Here is a 17,357-nt window from a genome sequence, read left to right on the forward strand (position 1 = left end):
CTTCCCCGTCACTATTGATGGTATAAACATGTAAATGAAACACATTACTGCTGACAATCAATTGTCCGTGAGCGCCCTGTGAAAAGAGCCCTCCTCCTCCCTGATATTCCCCCCTCCTACACGTCTTAACCCCCCCATCATGCTGGGAGGCGAGGGCAAAAAAAAAAAAAAAAACTGCCTCTACCTTGAGGAGGAAAAATCTGGGAAAAGAAGGAAGGAGAAAGGCGTGGGAATAATAGAGATGGACAAATTGTTTAGATTGGCAGAAATCTGGCATTGTCTGGGTCCTGAATACCTCCCCCCCCATTCTATTTTCACCCCTCGTTTACCCCCCCCCCCCCACACCTTAATCTGTGGGAGCCTTAATGCAGACAGTTCCATCAAACAGAGACGGGAGGGTTCTGCTTCTTCTGCTGCTGGTTCAGATTATGTAATCCACAAGGGAATGGCCCGACACTCAGGAGTCATGTGGAGAAGGTAGTGGGGGGGGGGGGGGGGATGAAAAATAAAATAAAATAAACATCTGCATCTTATAATCCAAGCAGACGGAGGACGCTAATAGAATCAACAGGAGCTGTTGTTATTTATTTTTAACGCTAACGAGTCAGATCAGGTGTGCGTTCCTGTCGGCCGCTCACAGCTGGGCTCGACAAGCAACACCTGGCGGGGGCCGAACTCTTTTCACGCCACTCAGATCAAGTTTCACATCGGGAAAGGAGAAGCACCCCCCCCCCCCAATATTTGTTGTGTTTGTTCTTCATGGCGATGAACTCAAATCGTTTTTCCCCCCTCTCCTTAAGAGCGCGGTGGTTTGGAGACAGCTGTGGTTAAAGAGGACACAGAGTGGGGCAGTGGTTGAGTAAAGCCACTGTCCCCCCCCCCCCCCCAACTCTGAAGGCCAACAGTTATCCGGAGGAGAATGCCATTACTGTAGCGACAATATTTAATTTTAAAAATCTGAAAAGTATATATTACTTGGAGGGTTTTTCTCGTTTATTTTCCCCCACAGATTTGCAGCAAAACCCGAAGACGCCCGGATCCAAACTGAACTCTTGAATGATTTATCATCGTTCACGTTCGGATTTTACACGAAGACGAGAAACGTCCCCTCGGCGTGCGGTTTTATGTTCTTTTTTCCTCCTGGTTCGAGCTCGGCAGCCGGCCGCCGCGCACGCCTCGCCCTGCCATCCCTCCACCGAGCCAGGCAGGAAGAGGACAGACAAGGGAGGGTGTTGGTGGGGAGAGAGACGAGTGGCCAAGCCTTTGCATTCCCAAAGGGTGGGTGGAGGACAGGGGTGAGGAGGAGGGGAGACATCAGACAATCTTGTTATGAAAAGAAGAAGAAAAAAAAAACCTGTTTATTTGGTTTCTTAAAAGCAAAGCTATTGTTGGAGATAAAAATACTCCTTCCACACTCTTGTCGCCTCTTGTCAGCTTTAAGGGTGTGAAAATTATATTTGCTTTGCTAATATTATTTTATCATTTGCAACAAAAGCCAAGTGTGTCCGTCTCATTCCTCCCTTTTACTTGTTTTTTTTTTATTTTTACAAAACAGGTGGCTAAACAGGCTGAAGAACGTGCTTTTTTATTCCGGTTTTTGCTTAAAATCCAGCACTCTGCTTGGTGTGGAGCAAAAAAAAATAAATAAAAAAAGAAGAAGCTTGTCTGCTATTGATTGGAAGCGATCGATGAATGAAATCTGATCTAGATGAATAACCTGTGGGGGCATGAGATTAAAAAAACCGGAGCAGATAAAGCGAGCGAGAGGGAGCTCCGCTCGTGTTTGGACGGATCCGGAGGAACGGGGCCAGGAAATGTCACCGCGGATCTGCCTCTGGTGGGAAGCAGTGCAGCCAAACAAGGGGGTGGGTGGGGGAAGCACAGAAAGCAGCAGGATAGCCTTTCCCTCCCCAGCCCAGACCCAAATAATATCCAGCATCTATCCGGCAAAGTCATATTTTTTTGTCTTTCCTCTACAGAGAAACTTTAAAAAACGAGTTAAAGCCTCATTTGGAAGAGAAACCAAAGCAAACGTCACCTCCTGTGAATTAACTCGGAAACGCTTTCCCACTTTTAAATATATTAAATTAGATGTACACGTTTGCACGGATTTAAATTAAACAAATTTAAGTCAAACTTTTATATATTTATATATATATTAAAAAACAAAAAACAAAAAAAAAAACATGGGGTCTGCTATACCCTTATCTCCTCTTTATGGAGAAGAAACCCCAACTTTCACATCCACAACTTCTCAACAAGACAAACTATTTCAAGCAGCAACCATTATTATTATTATTATTATTAATAATATTATTATTAGTAATAATAATAATAATAATAGGAAATACAAATAAATGAAAGAAATCAGGTCCAGGCGGGTGGAGCGTCAGTGCGCCTTGGATATAACGGTCCTCCTGCGCACCGGCCGCCGGACTCTCACTCCCCCCTCCCTATTAGTCGCTGCGGAAGCCTCCAACCGCGGCTCCCATCCACAGACAACCCCCCCACTCCCCAAACAGCCTCCACCTCAGCTTCTCCCCGGGATTTTCTTACCGTTTTTCCGCCTCGGATTGGCTTGTTTTCGCCTCTTACACCTGGGGCCATCCGCCATGATCTCCTGCTTCATTGATAAGCGTGTGTGTGGTGGTGAGGGGGGGCTGGGGGGGGGGGGGTAGCGGGGTATAGGGGGGGCGGGGGGGTGAAGATCAGATGGCAGCTCGCATGGACTCCTTGGTTTCAAGCTTGATATCTGACGGGAAACAAACACAGAGGAGCGGAGAGCGTCAGCGGCGAGCGTGCGTAAAAACCTTGGACTTCATGGATTAGGGATTAAAAAGGTGAAAGTGACAAACAAATGAGGGGTGGTGTTCAAAATATTTCAGCTTTGAACAGAATTAATTCGAACTTAATTAAAAAAACAAACTTGTTTTCCTCCCCCTATTTAAAAATAACTAAATAAATAATAACAATTTCCGCCTTCTTCATCCAAGCGTCAAAACTCCAATTTAGAGGATTTGGAGGAAAAAAAAAAAAAAAAGAAGAAGTGAGAGTTTGGAGTGAAAGCGCTGGAACTTCAGCAAACAGTTAAAAAAAAAAAAAGTGCGCTGTGAGTTGGATATAACAACCGAGAGAGGAGGAGAACTGCGTTAATGTGCCCAAAAAATTTTACAAAATAAAAGACTCCGGGTTAAAGCGCAAACTGCGCAAAAACAAAAGATTCTCCAAAAACAAATACAAAAATAAAAAAAACAATAAAGAGAGAAAAGAGTCCGGAGCGGTCCGGATCTCCGTGCTCTCAGCTGGCTGCTCTGGTCTGAGCCGTGCTGAGCAGAGCCGAGCCGTGGGGGTGGAATGGATGGATGTCTTGCTGCACCGCTCGCAAGCACCTCGCTTCTCCGGCACTCTTTTTTCCGCTTGCTTTTAAACGCACCTTCCTCCACCTGCGCAGGTAAGCGCTCCAAAACTGACGCGCGGCAAGTTTGAAAAATCGAACTCTCCGATGGAAATAAAAAACAAAACCAACGGAAAAAAAAAAAATACACATATATAGATTAAAATAAACAACATACCTGTTCTTTTATTTTGTTGTTGTTGTTGATGTTTCCAGGAGCAAATGCGTAAAAAGCGTCTTTCGGACGGGGAGCTGCTGAGGAGGGATGATCCCGGAGCGCGTCCTGCTCCGCCGGTGAGCAGCAAACCTTAGAAATAAAGCCTTAGAAATAGTTGAGAGGAGGGAGGGACCGCTATTCCTGCTAGGGCAGGTTTACAACTGATGTCTTACACCCACTCCAGGAAACAAACCTGGGTAGGGACTGACGTGTTACGCCTCTTCTAATGACATTTTTTTTTTCCCTCTTTCCACCTCCTTTTCTCCGCCGTGCAGCGCAGAGGAGCCCCCTGAAACGCACGCCACCTATCTTCACGGGAGGGGATAATTGAGGAGAGTCAAACGTGAGCATCTTCTGGGTTGAAGTTTTTTTTTTTTTTTTATCCCCTCCCTCCTTTTCCCCTCTTCCCCCCCCCCCCCCCCCCCCTTTTTTTTCTTTCTCTTCCTCCCCTCAATCTCCTCTCTGTTTGGACATCTCTCCGTTGGAGCGTCGGCGCGGAGGACAGTCGACTTCTTCTTCGTTTGTTTTGAAATAAGAGCGCAAACTGCTGGAACTTCACGCACTTCACGTAAGGATGACTTTTCTCTCAACGCGCACATCTGAACCTGTCTCCCAAGTTCAGTTGGGCCGCTTCCCCCCCCCCCCCCTGCAGATTCGGTTTGAAATTATGGCATCAGAGTCATTAGAGTTGCGTCCAAACGAGATCATTTCATCAATATAAGAATTATTAATTATAGGAGCTGCACGCGCCGGCTTGGATTTTTAAGTCTGAGAAACTTGTGTTTTCCTGCTTCCATGTGCACGCGAACTTTGCGCACAGTTCCTTTTAATTTAAGCACGCGCTTATGCTCTTTTTTTTATTATTATTGTTATTTGCGCCATATTGATTTTGGAACGCAAAATTACGCACGAATGGACACTTTTACGCACAGAAACAAACCAATTACACATTAAATGAATTATTACAGAGGTGAGGTTGTGGACTCAGTCTGACAGGATGAAGCCCGCACCTCGGCGCGCGCGCACGCGCGCACACACAGAGATGGGTGGGGTGGAGGCTCCACCTTTGCATCGCCCTGATTGGTTATGTAAATAAAGTATTATTTGGGGGTCCTGTCCTACTGCAGCCCGCCTCTGTATGGCTAATTAAATCATCAATCAAGAGGCTGAGCATGATGCGTGCGAGCACGCAGAGGAGCCAATCAGAAGCCGCGCGGGGACGCGCTCTGGAAATCTTGTTAGAAATTTAGGTACCACTTTAAAATAAGGCTCCCCTTATAGATGGCTAATAATTAATGTTATTATATCCTCTATAAACACTTTATAAAGCATTAATAACTGCTTATTATGCATTAATTAGGGGGGCAGAGACAAAACCGACCAGTTTCTTGCCAGTGAGCCAAATCTGTTCACCTTTATAGTTATAGTAAGCATTTCATACCGTGTAAGCACAATAAGCATTTGTAAACCTCATTTTTTAAAAGATATATTATTATTATTATCCTAAAAATGGTTTATAAATGCTTATTGTGCTAGTCTGAAATGTTTAACATTAGATGAAATATATAGGCGAACAGATTTGACTCACTATTTGGTAAGAAACCGGTCAGTTTTGTCTCTCTGTCACCCTTAATTAATACATAATAAGCAGTTATTAATGCTTTATAAAGTGTTTATACAGGAATTAAAAACATTATTAGCCATCAATAAGGGGAGCCTTATTGTAAAGTGTTATCAAAATTTCTGTTTAATTTGTTTTACTTTCATTGGTTTCTCATTAAAAATACATTTCTCTCACTTGTTTGTTTTAAGTCAGTTTATCCATAAAGGAATCAGAGGGTTGGGAGTTTTTTTTAGGAGGTAAGGTTGGGTTTTACTGAATATTTTACTAATTTATGCCATTAAATGTTGTCCTGTTCCCTTGTTTTTACCTAAAACAAATTTAAAAAAAAGGAAGAAGAAGAGGAGGTGAGGATGCCTCGGCTCAGAAGTGGATCCAGTTCTGAGGTTTTTGGGATTTCTTTTTTATTTCATGCGTAATTTACAGCCCCGGAGTGCGCACGCTTCTCCCCCTTTTCCTCCCACACTTAAACCGTAGACACACGCGCAGGCCTTCCTCCGTGGGGCCACATATTCACCGTGAAAACGGATTACAGTCACTGTGTGACCTATAGGGGGACCTTGTGCTTAATGAATACATTGCTTTAAATCAGGAAGGTGTGTGTGTGTGTATAATTCCAAACAAAATGATCAAATTCTTTTTTCTTGTCAAAATGTAAATGGACTGTAAATGGACATTTTTTGTGTTTGTTGGCTTGTATTAATATTCCAAATAAAACCTACAGCTTATACAGCAAATTCGACTCCATGTTTTGTTTTTTGCTATAATTTGAAATAAACTGAAACATCTAATCAGGAGCTTTTGAGTAATTTTCCTCTTATGTTTTATCCAGTGTGCGGAAGAAGAAAAAACATATTTTTTGTCTTTTTTTTTTTTTACATTTCGACAGTGCGAACAGTTGAAAACGCTGCAGAGAGGCTCCAGTAATCTGTCAGTGTGACTGCAGCTTCTGTTTGTGTTCGGCTGCTGCTACGTGGCTGAACGTCTCAGCGGCGCCGTCCTCAAACCTTCACAGTCTTGAAGATCTGACATTAAAGAAATCTATATGGTTATTGTGACCTTAAAAAAAAATGGGATCAACTACTACTTGTTTTTGTTTACAGACAGAAACAGCCAAAGTGACGGAAAATAGGTCAACGATGACAATATTCACAGAACTGTTAAAAAAAAAACCCTGATAATCTTCACGTTCTAATATATTTACTCGCATATTTGTTGTTACATTAAGGATATACAGAATTGCACATCCCGTATGTTTGAAAAACTATGTAGGAACTGCACCGTTCTGATCAAATTTCTGTTTCATTGCACACTTTGCAATGACTTCCTGTAAGGCAAAGCTTCAAGGTATGAGTCAACAAATCACCCAAAAGTAAGGTCAAAGGTCAAAGAGGAGGACTTCAATCTGTTGGTATGTTTGTCAGACGTGGATCAGCAGCATGCCACTGAAAACACGGATTTTGTTGATCCGGTTTTGCTGCCGTCGTCGGGATCCGGTGAAGTGACGGAGAGAGGGATGCCGATGCAGAGCGGCTCTCACAGTTTGTTGCATGTGCACGTTGTGCATTCAGCAGCTCAGCCGCCAGGCGTCCCTGATTATTGGCCTAATTTAGATCTGTGAGAGTCACATGACGCGGCGGAGCATCCAGTGATGATTCTGTGCCCAGTTCTGCTCTCCGGTAAATTAAAAAAATAATAAAAGGCACACAACAGCTCAACCTACTACAACGTGAGAAATCGGATGATTTTGACCTTAAACTGAAATGAGCTTCAAATGTTCTAATAGACTGTATTCTTCTTGATGCATCAAACAAGCAAAAACCATTTTAATATCACTATTTTAAAATTCACTATGTATCTCCGGTAATTTTACGCAAAAGCCTTCCTCATAAAATTCTGCAGAAATGCCCCCCCCACTCCCCAAAACAAGCATAAAATACAAACAGTCAACTAATTTATTTTATCTGAGGTGAAAAAATGAGTTCTGAAGGTAGAACTATGCTTTTAGAAAAATAAGAAGATGATTGTGAGTTAAACATTTTGTCCGTGGGTCACCGGTAATCTGCTCAGCATCACTCAGAACCAACAACAACCGGGTCAGAGGACACGCTCGGACTGACGTATTTGGCTTCAAGCTGCCAAAAAACATATTCTTCTGCCAACTGGTAATTCTCTAATTGTTGGCAAAAACAAACCTGTAACTTTTCCAAGGAAAACAATGATTAAGCCCATCTCCCCCCATCAGAGCCTGATCAGAGACGAACGTCAGTTTGGAGCAGAATTTAAGAAACCTTTTGGAGGACACAGAAAATCCAAGCACATTTAAACTGAAATTTATAGCCAAGGAAATACAATCTAAAATTGACTTTTGTTTGAAAACGGATCCAAATGTTACATGTAGATATTAAAACAAAAAATGCTTAATTTCTCTGGCATTTAGGCTGGTAAACTCCTAGGAAACTGTATTTCTATTTTGTGTTTGTATGGTTTTACACTCTTCTGGAAGAAAAAAAAAGACAGTTCTGTTCCATTACATTTTCGATTATTGATAAAATAAGAAATATCCTCTCTAAAAATGTAATTTTAAAGAAGTAGAATAAAATGTATCTGGCTCATGTCCGGAGTTAAATCTGATGCTGTGAAATACGTTTTAGTCCCCTAAAGTTTTAATGCAGTTAAAAACTCCAGTGCAACAGAGCGAGCTAAAGGTAAAAAGGATAAATAAATAAATAAAACTAATTGATAATGATAATCAAATTATGGAATCTGCAGTTTGAACCAAGATCCAATCTCCTTCTTGAAAGCTGTGTTCATACAGTCCCTGGCAATGTTTCTGGAAAAAATATAAACCTTATCGGTACCACTTTACAATAAGGCTCCCCTTATAGATGGCTAATAAATAGTTTATAGATACATTATTAATCCTCTATAACACTATAAATATAATCATTGTTTATTATGCACTAATTAAGGGTGACAGAGAGACAAAACTGACCAGTTTCTTGCCAAAGTGAGCCAAATCTGTTCACCTATATATTTAATCTAGAGTTGTTATATTAAACATTTCAGCCTGTTACAGACTGTTACTAAGCACTTTTAAACCTATTTTTTTAGTTTATATATTAGTTGTAGATACTTATAATGCAGTGATACAAGTATAATATTATATGCTAAAGAAATACGTTTACAAATGCTTATTATACTTACAAGGTACTAACAGTCTGAAGTGTTTAATATAACAACTAGATTAAATTTATAGGTGGCAGATTTGGCTCATTATTTGGCAAGAAACTGGTCACTTTTATCTCTCCGTCACCCTTAATTAATGCATAATAAGCAGTTATTAATGATTAATAAAGTGTTTATAGAGGATTGATAACGTATCTATAAACTATTTATTAGCCATCTATAAGGGGAGCCTTATTGTAAAGTGGTACAGCATTATCTTAAACTTTTTTTTTTGTTGTCCATTCTGGTTGCAGTTAATAAATACATATTTTAAACCAACACACAACAAGAAATGCAAGAGTATGTCTTCAATTTGCGACGAAAACAACAGCTAAAACTCAAATACAAGTGCAGCGTCAACAATCATCTCACACCTTACAAAACTTCAGCTCTCTTTATCTGGAGCTTAAGTTTTGAATTTAAAATTTGTCACAGTTGCAGAGGTATGCAGACAAACACAAGGAACTCAAAAAATGCTTAATTTTTAAGCCTTTTTAAACAAAAACAAAAGGCTGGTGTGGCAGCAAAGACTACAAATTAACAAAAACTCGAGGAAATGCGAAGGAAAACCAGACATGACATGAAACACGCACAGTGCCTGACTGAAGGTGGAGAGAATATGAAAGAACTATAAGGACAGAGGCTGAGTGGGGAGACACCTGGGCAAAATGGCAACAGAGAACAGGTGATAATGGGCAGGGCAGGAGCTGAAACTGAGAAAATGAACTGTTATCAAGGAAAACACAAGGAGGCAATGACACAAGCTGAGCAAATAGGAAATGAATAAAATAAACCGTACAAGAAATAAACATAAAATTACCGTAATTTCCAGACTACAAGCCTCTACTTGTTTCACACGCTTTGAACCTCGCGTGCCGGGGCTAATGTATGGATTTTATTTTTTTGACGGGTTAATAAGCTTCATGCTGTGAAAGTGTGAATCGTGCATTAAAGTGGCAGTTCGAGCTCGGTGGGAGGCTTGGATGACTACCGGTGAGAAATCGTTTACCAAAAATGGCCACATGCAAAGAGCAACTTTTGCTCAAGTCTGCCAGTGGATCCTGACAGTGGAGTAGTGTAAAGGAAATCCTCTATCACCAACGGGTTTGGAAAGGCAGCTGCGTGCTCAAGGGCACAGTGTGCAAGAGGAAGATGAAGATAACGATCAATGACTTCCTGGTATTCATTTTTTTTTGGCTGCTTCCTTCTCCAGGGTTCGCCACAGCGAACTAAGCCGCTTGACGATTTGGCAGTTATGCCAAATCAGTTGGCGGATGCCCTTCCTGATGCAACCACAGACCACCGTGCTACCACAGCCCACTTTGTGGAGCAGAGCACTGCTATCTAGGGTGCCCAGAGGAGCAGATGATGGGCCTTGCTCAAGGGCCCAGAGCGGGGCAAATGAGGGTGGAGCAGGTGTGGGTGCACCACCTATCCCACCCACATTTTGATGTTGTCGGTACCGGGAGATGAATCAGCAATTTTCCGATCAGGCTCACTTTCTCTAACCTCTGTGCCACCACTCCCCTACTTCCTGGTATACTGTATTGGTATGCTGTTTTTTATTTTTATTTTATTTTAACCAGTTGTGTTACAGGCACTGTTCAGAAAATAAACAATTTACTATACATATTTGTGTATGTTACGGGTAAATATTTAATTAAAAGTTTTAAAAAAATCTTTCATTGAAATATCTTATGGTGTAAGTGGACACCCGTGGATATTGACTAATGTGGCCTATATTCAGCATGTACGGCCTATACAGTATATATATATATATATATATATATATATATATATATATATATATATTTTTTTTTTTTTTCCTTTTTAAATTTAGTGGGCGTGGCTTATATTCAGGTGCACTCAATAGTCTGGAAAATATGGTAACCTGAAAACAGAAAACTAAACACTGAAACATGGATCCTGACAATTACGTTTGTTTCTAAACATGCACAGCTGTTGATGTACCATGTTAACGCTTGCTTTCATAGTTTATCTCAAACATGTGACTGAACACTACTCACTTTTCCAATAAATTTACAGCAGCACCAATAACAGCTTTATTGTCCAATTCTGGTTTCCAATCTTTGTAAATGTACGGTAATTACACTCGCTAAAAATTAAAGCTGGTAAGTCTGGTTAGCCTTATTGATCCTGGTTCATCTGAATCACTCTCTAAAGAAACCGTTCAAATGAGCCACTTGAATTATTCACATTGCCCCTTTATTTATATACACGTGCACAGTAGTTGCTTTATTCTGAAATCAAACAATTTTCAGCCAGGTCATCTGACCAGTTTCTTTTATTTTTTTGCTGAAACGTTTCACCTCCCATCCAGAAGGCTTCATCAATCGAGAAAACACACAACACAAAACTGATTCTGCCCCAACAGCTTACTCCAAAGTGGAACAAACCAGTTTTGCTGGTGACAAGATGGTCTGTTTGGCACGCCACCTCCTCCGGTGCTGACCTCTTCCTCATCGACAGTCATGTCATACTAGTTCAAAACCAACAAAGTCCATGCTCAATAATCCAGGTATACAATCCAACAATTTTCAGTCAGGTCATCTGGACTTTGTTGGTTTTGAACCAGTTTGACATAATTGTTGACGAGGAAGAGGGCCGGCACCGGAGGGGGCGTGCCAAAGAGACCATCTTAGCACCAACAAAACTGGTTTGTTCCACTTTGGAGTAAGCTGTTGGGGGAAAAATCAGTTTTATGTTGTGTGTTTCCTTGACTGATGAAGCCTTCTGGATGGAAGATGAAACATTTCAGCACAAAAAAAAAAAAAAAACTGTCCAGATGACCATGACTGAAAAATGTTGGATTGTATACCTGGATTATTGAGCATGGACTTTGTTGGTTTATTCTGAAATGTTTATTTTACAGCTTCACACACCAATAAACCAACAAAACACCTTATAGACCATAGAACAAGAACATAACATGTTTAATGTATGTTATGTATGTAAAATATATGATAATGTCTACTATGTACGACTCACTTGTCAGCACCATGTACAGTTAGTCATTAACCTAGTGCAGGGATCTGACTCGTCTGAGTACGAAGCATTTTCAGTGATTCTGCTGTTTTTAATCAGTGTTTGCTAACTAAACAATATGTGTCTAGGGCTGCAAAACTTGCTACAACGGTGATTATCAACTGGTGGCTCATGGGCCACTTCAAATTCCTACAATTTTGGCCAGTTGGGGTGACTTTATATAACAAAAAATATATATATAATGAATTTTAACATTTATTAATAAGTATACATTTTAGGGCTTAAGAAAAGACCACATTCATGTAAACAATGGGGAAAATATATATTTCATACCAATTTTACCAAAAAACTTTAACCCTGAACTCTGCCTTGTAATCTGAGTCTTCCTTTTAATGTTAGAAAAATAAAAATACATATGTATCCCATTTGGCCATTTTGGTGGATATGTATATAATTGTGACTTATTATTTATTGAACTTACATTTTGCATTGTGTTTGGTCAAAGCTTCAAGGAGCCGCAGACCAAGGACCAAAAAGCCACGTGTGGCCCCAGAGTCACAGGTTGCAGACCCCTGGGTTATACCATAAACATAGGTTGCCAACACGTTCATGTGAATTTACAACAGAAACACACAGATCAAAGTTACCTAGGCTGATTCTGTTTTTTTTAAATCTCTGACCTGGCTTTTCCGATATGGCCAATGCCAGTCTCTCTCTAAATGTTATGTGTGATTTAAATTAAATACACTTTACAGCTGTTTTCAAAAAGTTTAAAGTGAATCTACTTTATGTAATATTACATCACCTGTGCTCTAAAGCTTCAAGAGATTCAATGATTTTTATTGTCATCACATTATATGTGGTACATGAGGTGGAACAAAACTATGTACACAGGGTCCCAGTTACATCCAACAAAAATACAAATTGTAAAGAAAAACAGTAATAAGATCCGAGACATGAACTAAGAATATACTACATTCACTAAACTAAGAATACACAACACTAAGAATACACTAAGCACTAATAGTACAAAACAATACGCCAAAACAACAGCAGCACAAACATGAGTCTGTGTGAGCAGATGAGGACTAATGAACACAGGAACATGAAATAATCAGCAGCATGAGCTCAGCATCATAGATAGTCAGCAGCACATATCAACAACCAAGTGGCATTACAGTGATTTTTTTCCACAGATTTTTTTCACAGTGATTTTCCTGGTTAGAGATTCATGAGTCTAACAGCCTCAGGGTAGAAGCTGTTCCTCAGACTGGTGGTTCTGCACTTAATGCTCCTCAGCCTTCTGTGGAGCGGGGCAAAAAGTGTGTGTGCTGGGTGAGTAGGGTCCTTCATGATGCAGGTGGCCCTCTTCCTGCATGAGGTGTAGATGTGTGTTGGTGGGGAGGCTGAACAACATTTTCTGCGCAGCCTTCACCACTCTCTGCAAAGCTTTTCTTTCTGCAGCTGTGCAGCCTACATGCCACACATTGATGCTGGAGCACAGGATGCTGTACCAAGAACTACTGAAGGAAACGACACGAAAACCTCTGAAGAAGACACTTCTTCTTTATCTTCTTCTGGAAATAAACAAAAATGGAGTGGCGTCAAATTTGAGCGGTTTTAGGATTTCTATTTTGTCATTTTTCAACAATGGGCTCAGCATGAGTGGAACATGAGGAAGACCACGGAGAATGTTGTTTTTCACACAATGCGGCTGAGACGGCGCCGTATGAGGTATGAGAAATGCGCGTTTGTTTGCCCTGTGCTGTAGCCCACTTCCTGCTTTTGGAGCGGTCTCCAGTCCACTTGCATTCACACTGCATTTGAACCGCGTTAGAGTTCACTTCAACAGAACCGAGACCTAGGCATTTAGGTGGGCCAGAGTTTGACGACACATTCACACCTACCCAAATGAACCACACTTTCTAAGCAAACGAACTAGAGTTTAATTAAAGCGGACTAAATAGGGCTGGTGTGAATGTACCCTTCGTCTGTGGGCAATAGTTGAAGTTATCATATTGCCTTTGAAACATTTGGTTTGTTTACAAACCTCCAACGATAAACACAATGCTAATCACGTTAGCTTTACTATGGCATCTTCAGTGTTGTATTAGCATCTATGCCACGGCTATTCAATTAACCTGCTCATGGGGCCTCAGTTACTGAAAGCCATCAGCTCAGGGGCCGGACATTTTTTTTTGTTGAATTTATTAACCTTTATTTAACCAGACAAATCCCATCCAGACATCCAGAAATTAAAGTAATTATGTAAATAAACCGGGCAGCACGGTGGCGCAACTGGTAGAGCTGCTGCCTCTCAGCGAGCAGGTCCCTGGTTCAAACCCCGGTCCAGGGGCCTTTCTGGGTGGAGTTTGCATGTTCTCTACGTGCATGCGTGGGTTTTCTCCGGGTACTCCGGTTTCCTCCAACAGTCCAAAAACATGCATGTTAGGCTGATTGGTAACTCTAAATTGTCCCTAGGTGTGAGTGAGAGAGTGAATGGTTGTTTGTCTCGTTTGTCTCTGTGTGGCCCTGTGATGGACTTGCGACCCGTCCAGGGTGTACCCCGCCCCTCGCACAGTGATTGCTGGACATGGGCACCAGCGACCCCCTGACCCAAAATGGAATAAACGGGTAAAGATAATGGATGGATGGATGTAAATAAACCATGAATTGCAATGATCTGCGACCTGGCTGGACAGAAGTCACGGCCCGCGGGTCGCCAGTTGAGTAAAACTGATCTATGCTAATTGTTGGTCAGTGGCAGCACAGAGGTTTTAGAAAGTAGGCTTGTAATCAGAAGGTCGCCAGTGCGACTCCCCGTACCGACAACATCAAAATGTGGGTAGGAAAGATGAAGCGCCCACACTTGCCTCCATCTTCATTTGCCCCACTCTGGGCACCATCTGCTCCCTCGGGCACCCTAGATGGCAGCTCTCTGCTCCACACAGGTGGCCGTGGAAGCTCGGTGGTCTGTGGTTGTGTCAGGAAGGACATCCAGCGTGAAAACAAATGCCAAGTCTTCGTGCGAGTTAGTTCACTGTGGTGACCTCCGAAGAACGGAGCAGCCGAAAGAAAAAAACAAACAAAACTATAGTCCAAATACTACTGACGTAGTTTTCCCATTATATTTAAAATATTACTTTGAATAGGATTACTAGTTAGCTTTTTTACATTTCATAATTGCATACAAAGTATGTGGCGAGGCGCAAAGTTATGAGGATTGACAAAGTTTTCACAACATGCCATCAGTGGAAGGAGTTAGTGTAAATACAATTATCATGACTTTCTGTGATGTAGAAAAACAAATAAAGCTGGTTTGACCACAGAGTGGGTGCACAGAATATAAAAGGGAGGGGAACGTTTTGAAAATGTGCTTCTACAATTCAAAGCAGCTGCCAGGCGGCTGAAACAGCCTCTCGAGTGTTAAACCCTCAGCAAACAGTTTGTGTTTTAGCCCTAAAAGAAACTTTTTGCCCGGGTTTTATAATTTTAATTAAAGTAACGGCTGTCGTTCAGAGGGTCTGAATGCACGACACGACTATTTCAGATCGCCTCTCCTCTGTGCGCTTGTTTGTAACTCCTCCAGCTCCGCAACATCAAGCTCAACGTCTCTCAACGGGGCTCGACGCTGCGATAGCCACAACACACACCAAAAGAATGAAATGAAAAAAAAAAACCTCCAAAGATTGACGGACAATTAGAGACTGAGAGGCGACGGCTCCAGCGTGTGATCTGTGAGAACTCCTCAGACATGCAAAGTGAATTGGGTTTACATTCGCCACGAGCAAGTACGAGTGGAAAGAACAGCTCCTCTCTGAGCTGGTTTTGATCTCCCTGAGTTGGACAAGAAAGCTCGCCAGGAGAACAAGAATGCTGCGTAGCAGATCGTCGAGGAGACAAATGATTACTCCCAAAAAAGTATTGATTTTTATGTTGTTCTTGTTAGCTGAAAACTGAGCCGAGGCTCCCACAAATGACCACTTATCCAACCGAGACACTTGTAGAAAAGACTAACATAATGTGCTTGGCAACGTTGTTTTTTTCCCCCCTTTCCTGTAAAAAGAGGTTAGATATTTTGTGGCTTAACACAAGTGAATAAAACTTTTTCTTCTTTTCTTATAGTGTCAGACATTTTCTCCCTCATTCCTCTAAAATGTAAAAAAAAAATAAAAAACTGTTTATTCACTTTTATCAGTTTTGTTCGTTTTAATTCAATTCAGTTTATTCATATAGCATCAAATCACAATGGAAGTTGTGTCAGGGCACTGAACAGAAACTTTCACATACATATCCTGATGCATGCTCAATAATCCAGGTAGAAAAATCTAAAAAAGTTAAATCTGGTCCTCTGGACATTCAAAAAAAAAACAAAAAAAACAAAGCAAATCAACAAAAAAATGTAGAAACGTTTCGTCTCTCATCCGAGAGACTTCCTCAGTCTGAAGAAGTCTGAGGAACTGAGAGAACTGAGGAAGTCTCTCGGATGAGAGACGAAACGTTTCTACATTTTTTTGTTGATTTGCTTTGTTTTTTGTTTTTTTTTTAATGTCCAGAGGACCAGATTTAACTTTTTTAGATTTCACATACATACACTGCCTGGACAAAAACAAAAAAAAGTCACCACCTGGATTTAAATAAGCAAATAGGTATGAACCTCCTGTTGGATAATTACTGCATGGGTGATTATCTTTCAGCTGGCAACAAGTTATTTAACCCCAACTGGTGTAATGAGTTGCTTCTCATTTCTTAAACAACCATGTTGAAAGACACATGGCGTGGCCGTGGAAAAGATGTCGGTCTGTTTGAGAAGGGTCAAATCATTGGCATCAAGCAGAGAAACATCTAAGGAGATTGCAGAAACTACTACAATTGGGTTAAGAACTGTTCAACGCATTATTAAAAACTGGAAGGACAGTGAGGACCTATCGTCTTCGACGAAGAAATGTGGCCGGAAAAAAACCCTGAATGATCGTGATCAGCGATCACTTAAACGTTTGGTGAAATCAAATGGAAGAAAAACAACAGTAGCACTCAGGGCTATGTTTAATAGTGAACATAAGAACATTTCCACTTGCACAATGTGAAGGGAACTCAAGGGATAGGGACTGAACAGCTGTGTAGCCTTAAGAAAACCACTAATCAGTGAGGCTAACTGGGAAAAAAAAGGCTTCAATTTGCTAGGGAGCATAAAGATTGGACTCTGGAGCAATGGAAGAAGGTCATGTGGTCTGATGAGTCCAGATTTATCCTGTTCCAGAGCGATGGGCGCATCAGGGTAAGAAGAGAGGCAGGTGAAGTGATGCACCCATCATGCCTAGTGCCTAGTCATCAATGCAAGATCTTGGTGAAAAATTAATGCAACACTGGATGGAAATAGATCTTGTGACATTACAGAAGTTTTTGAAACAATGCTACAGTGAATGCTGTTGTAATCAAAGCTAAAGGTGGGTCAACAAAATATTATTGTGACCTTTTTTATTGGTGACAACTTTTTTTTTAGCCAGACAGTGTATAAAGGCCAATTAATAAAGTTATCTATCTAAGGAAGCCAGCAGACTTGTTGAATCTTCACTTCATCGTAGTCTCAAAGGCAATTGTGGAAAGGAAAAAAAACTCCCTTTTAAAAGGAAGAAACCTCCAGCAGAACCAGGCTCAGGACGAGCAGCCATCTGCTTTGTCTGGCTGAGTTTGAGAGGACGGGAAGGAGAAACAAATGAACACAGAATGGCAGGTCCAGATGTAGGTGCAGGTGTACGCGTATTGGAAGAAAGACAAAAACAAATGTCACAGATAGAAAAATTACAAATACAAAACAGGCTGAGTAGAGTAAGTAAAGACTGTAGCATAGTGAAGAAATGCGGTCAGTTTGTCCTCCAGCAGTCTAAGTC

At 41.1% G+C, this 17,357-nt stretch overlaps 1 protein-coding gene across 2 annotated transcripts in view; it reads right to left on the reverse strand.

The window, feature by feature from the left end:
- Positions 1-2,641, reverse strand: part of zeb2b (zinc finger E-box binding homeobox 2b) — a 105,495-nt gene extending 102,854 nt beyond the window's left edge. For both annotated transcript variants that reach the window (XM_037696397.1, XM_037696396.1), the window contains exon 1: positions 2,557-2,641. In XM_037696397.1, coding sequence (XP_037552325.1) covers positions 2,557-2,629 — 73 coding nt within the window. In that variant the 5' untranslated portion in view covers positions 2,630-2,641. The remainder of the gene's footprint in view (positions 1-2,556) is intronic.
- Positions 2,642-17,357: the final 14,716 nt, after the last annotated feature.

This window comes from Nematolebias whitei, chromosome 23 (assembly GCF_014905685.2).
Source record: "Nematolebias whitei isolate Nwh7 chromosome 23, NemWhi1, whole genome shotgun sequence".
Taxonomy (NCBI): domain Eukaryota; kingdom Metazoa; phylum Chordata; class Actinopteri; order Cyprinodontiformes; family Rivulidae; genus Nematolebias; species Nematolebias whitei.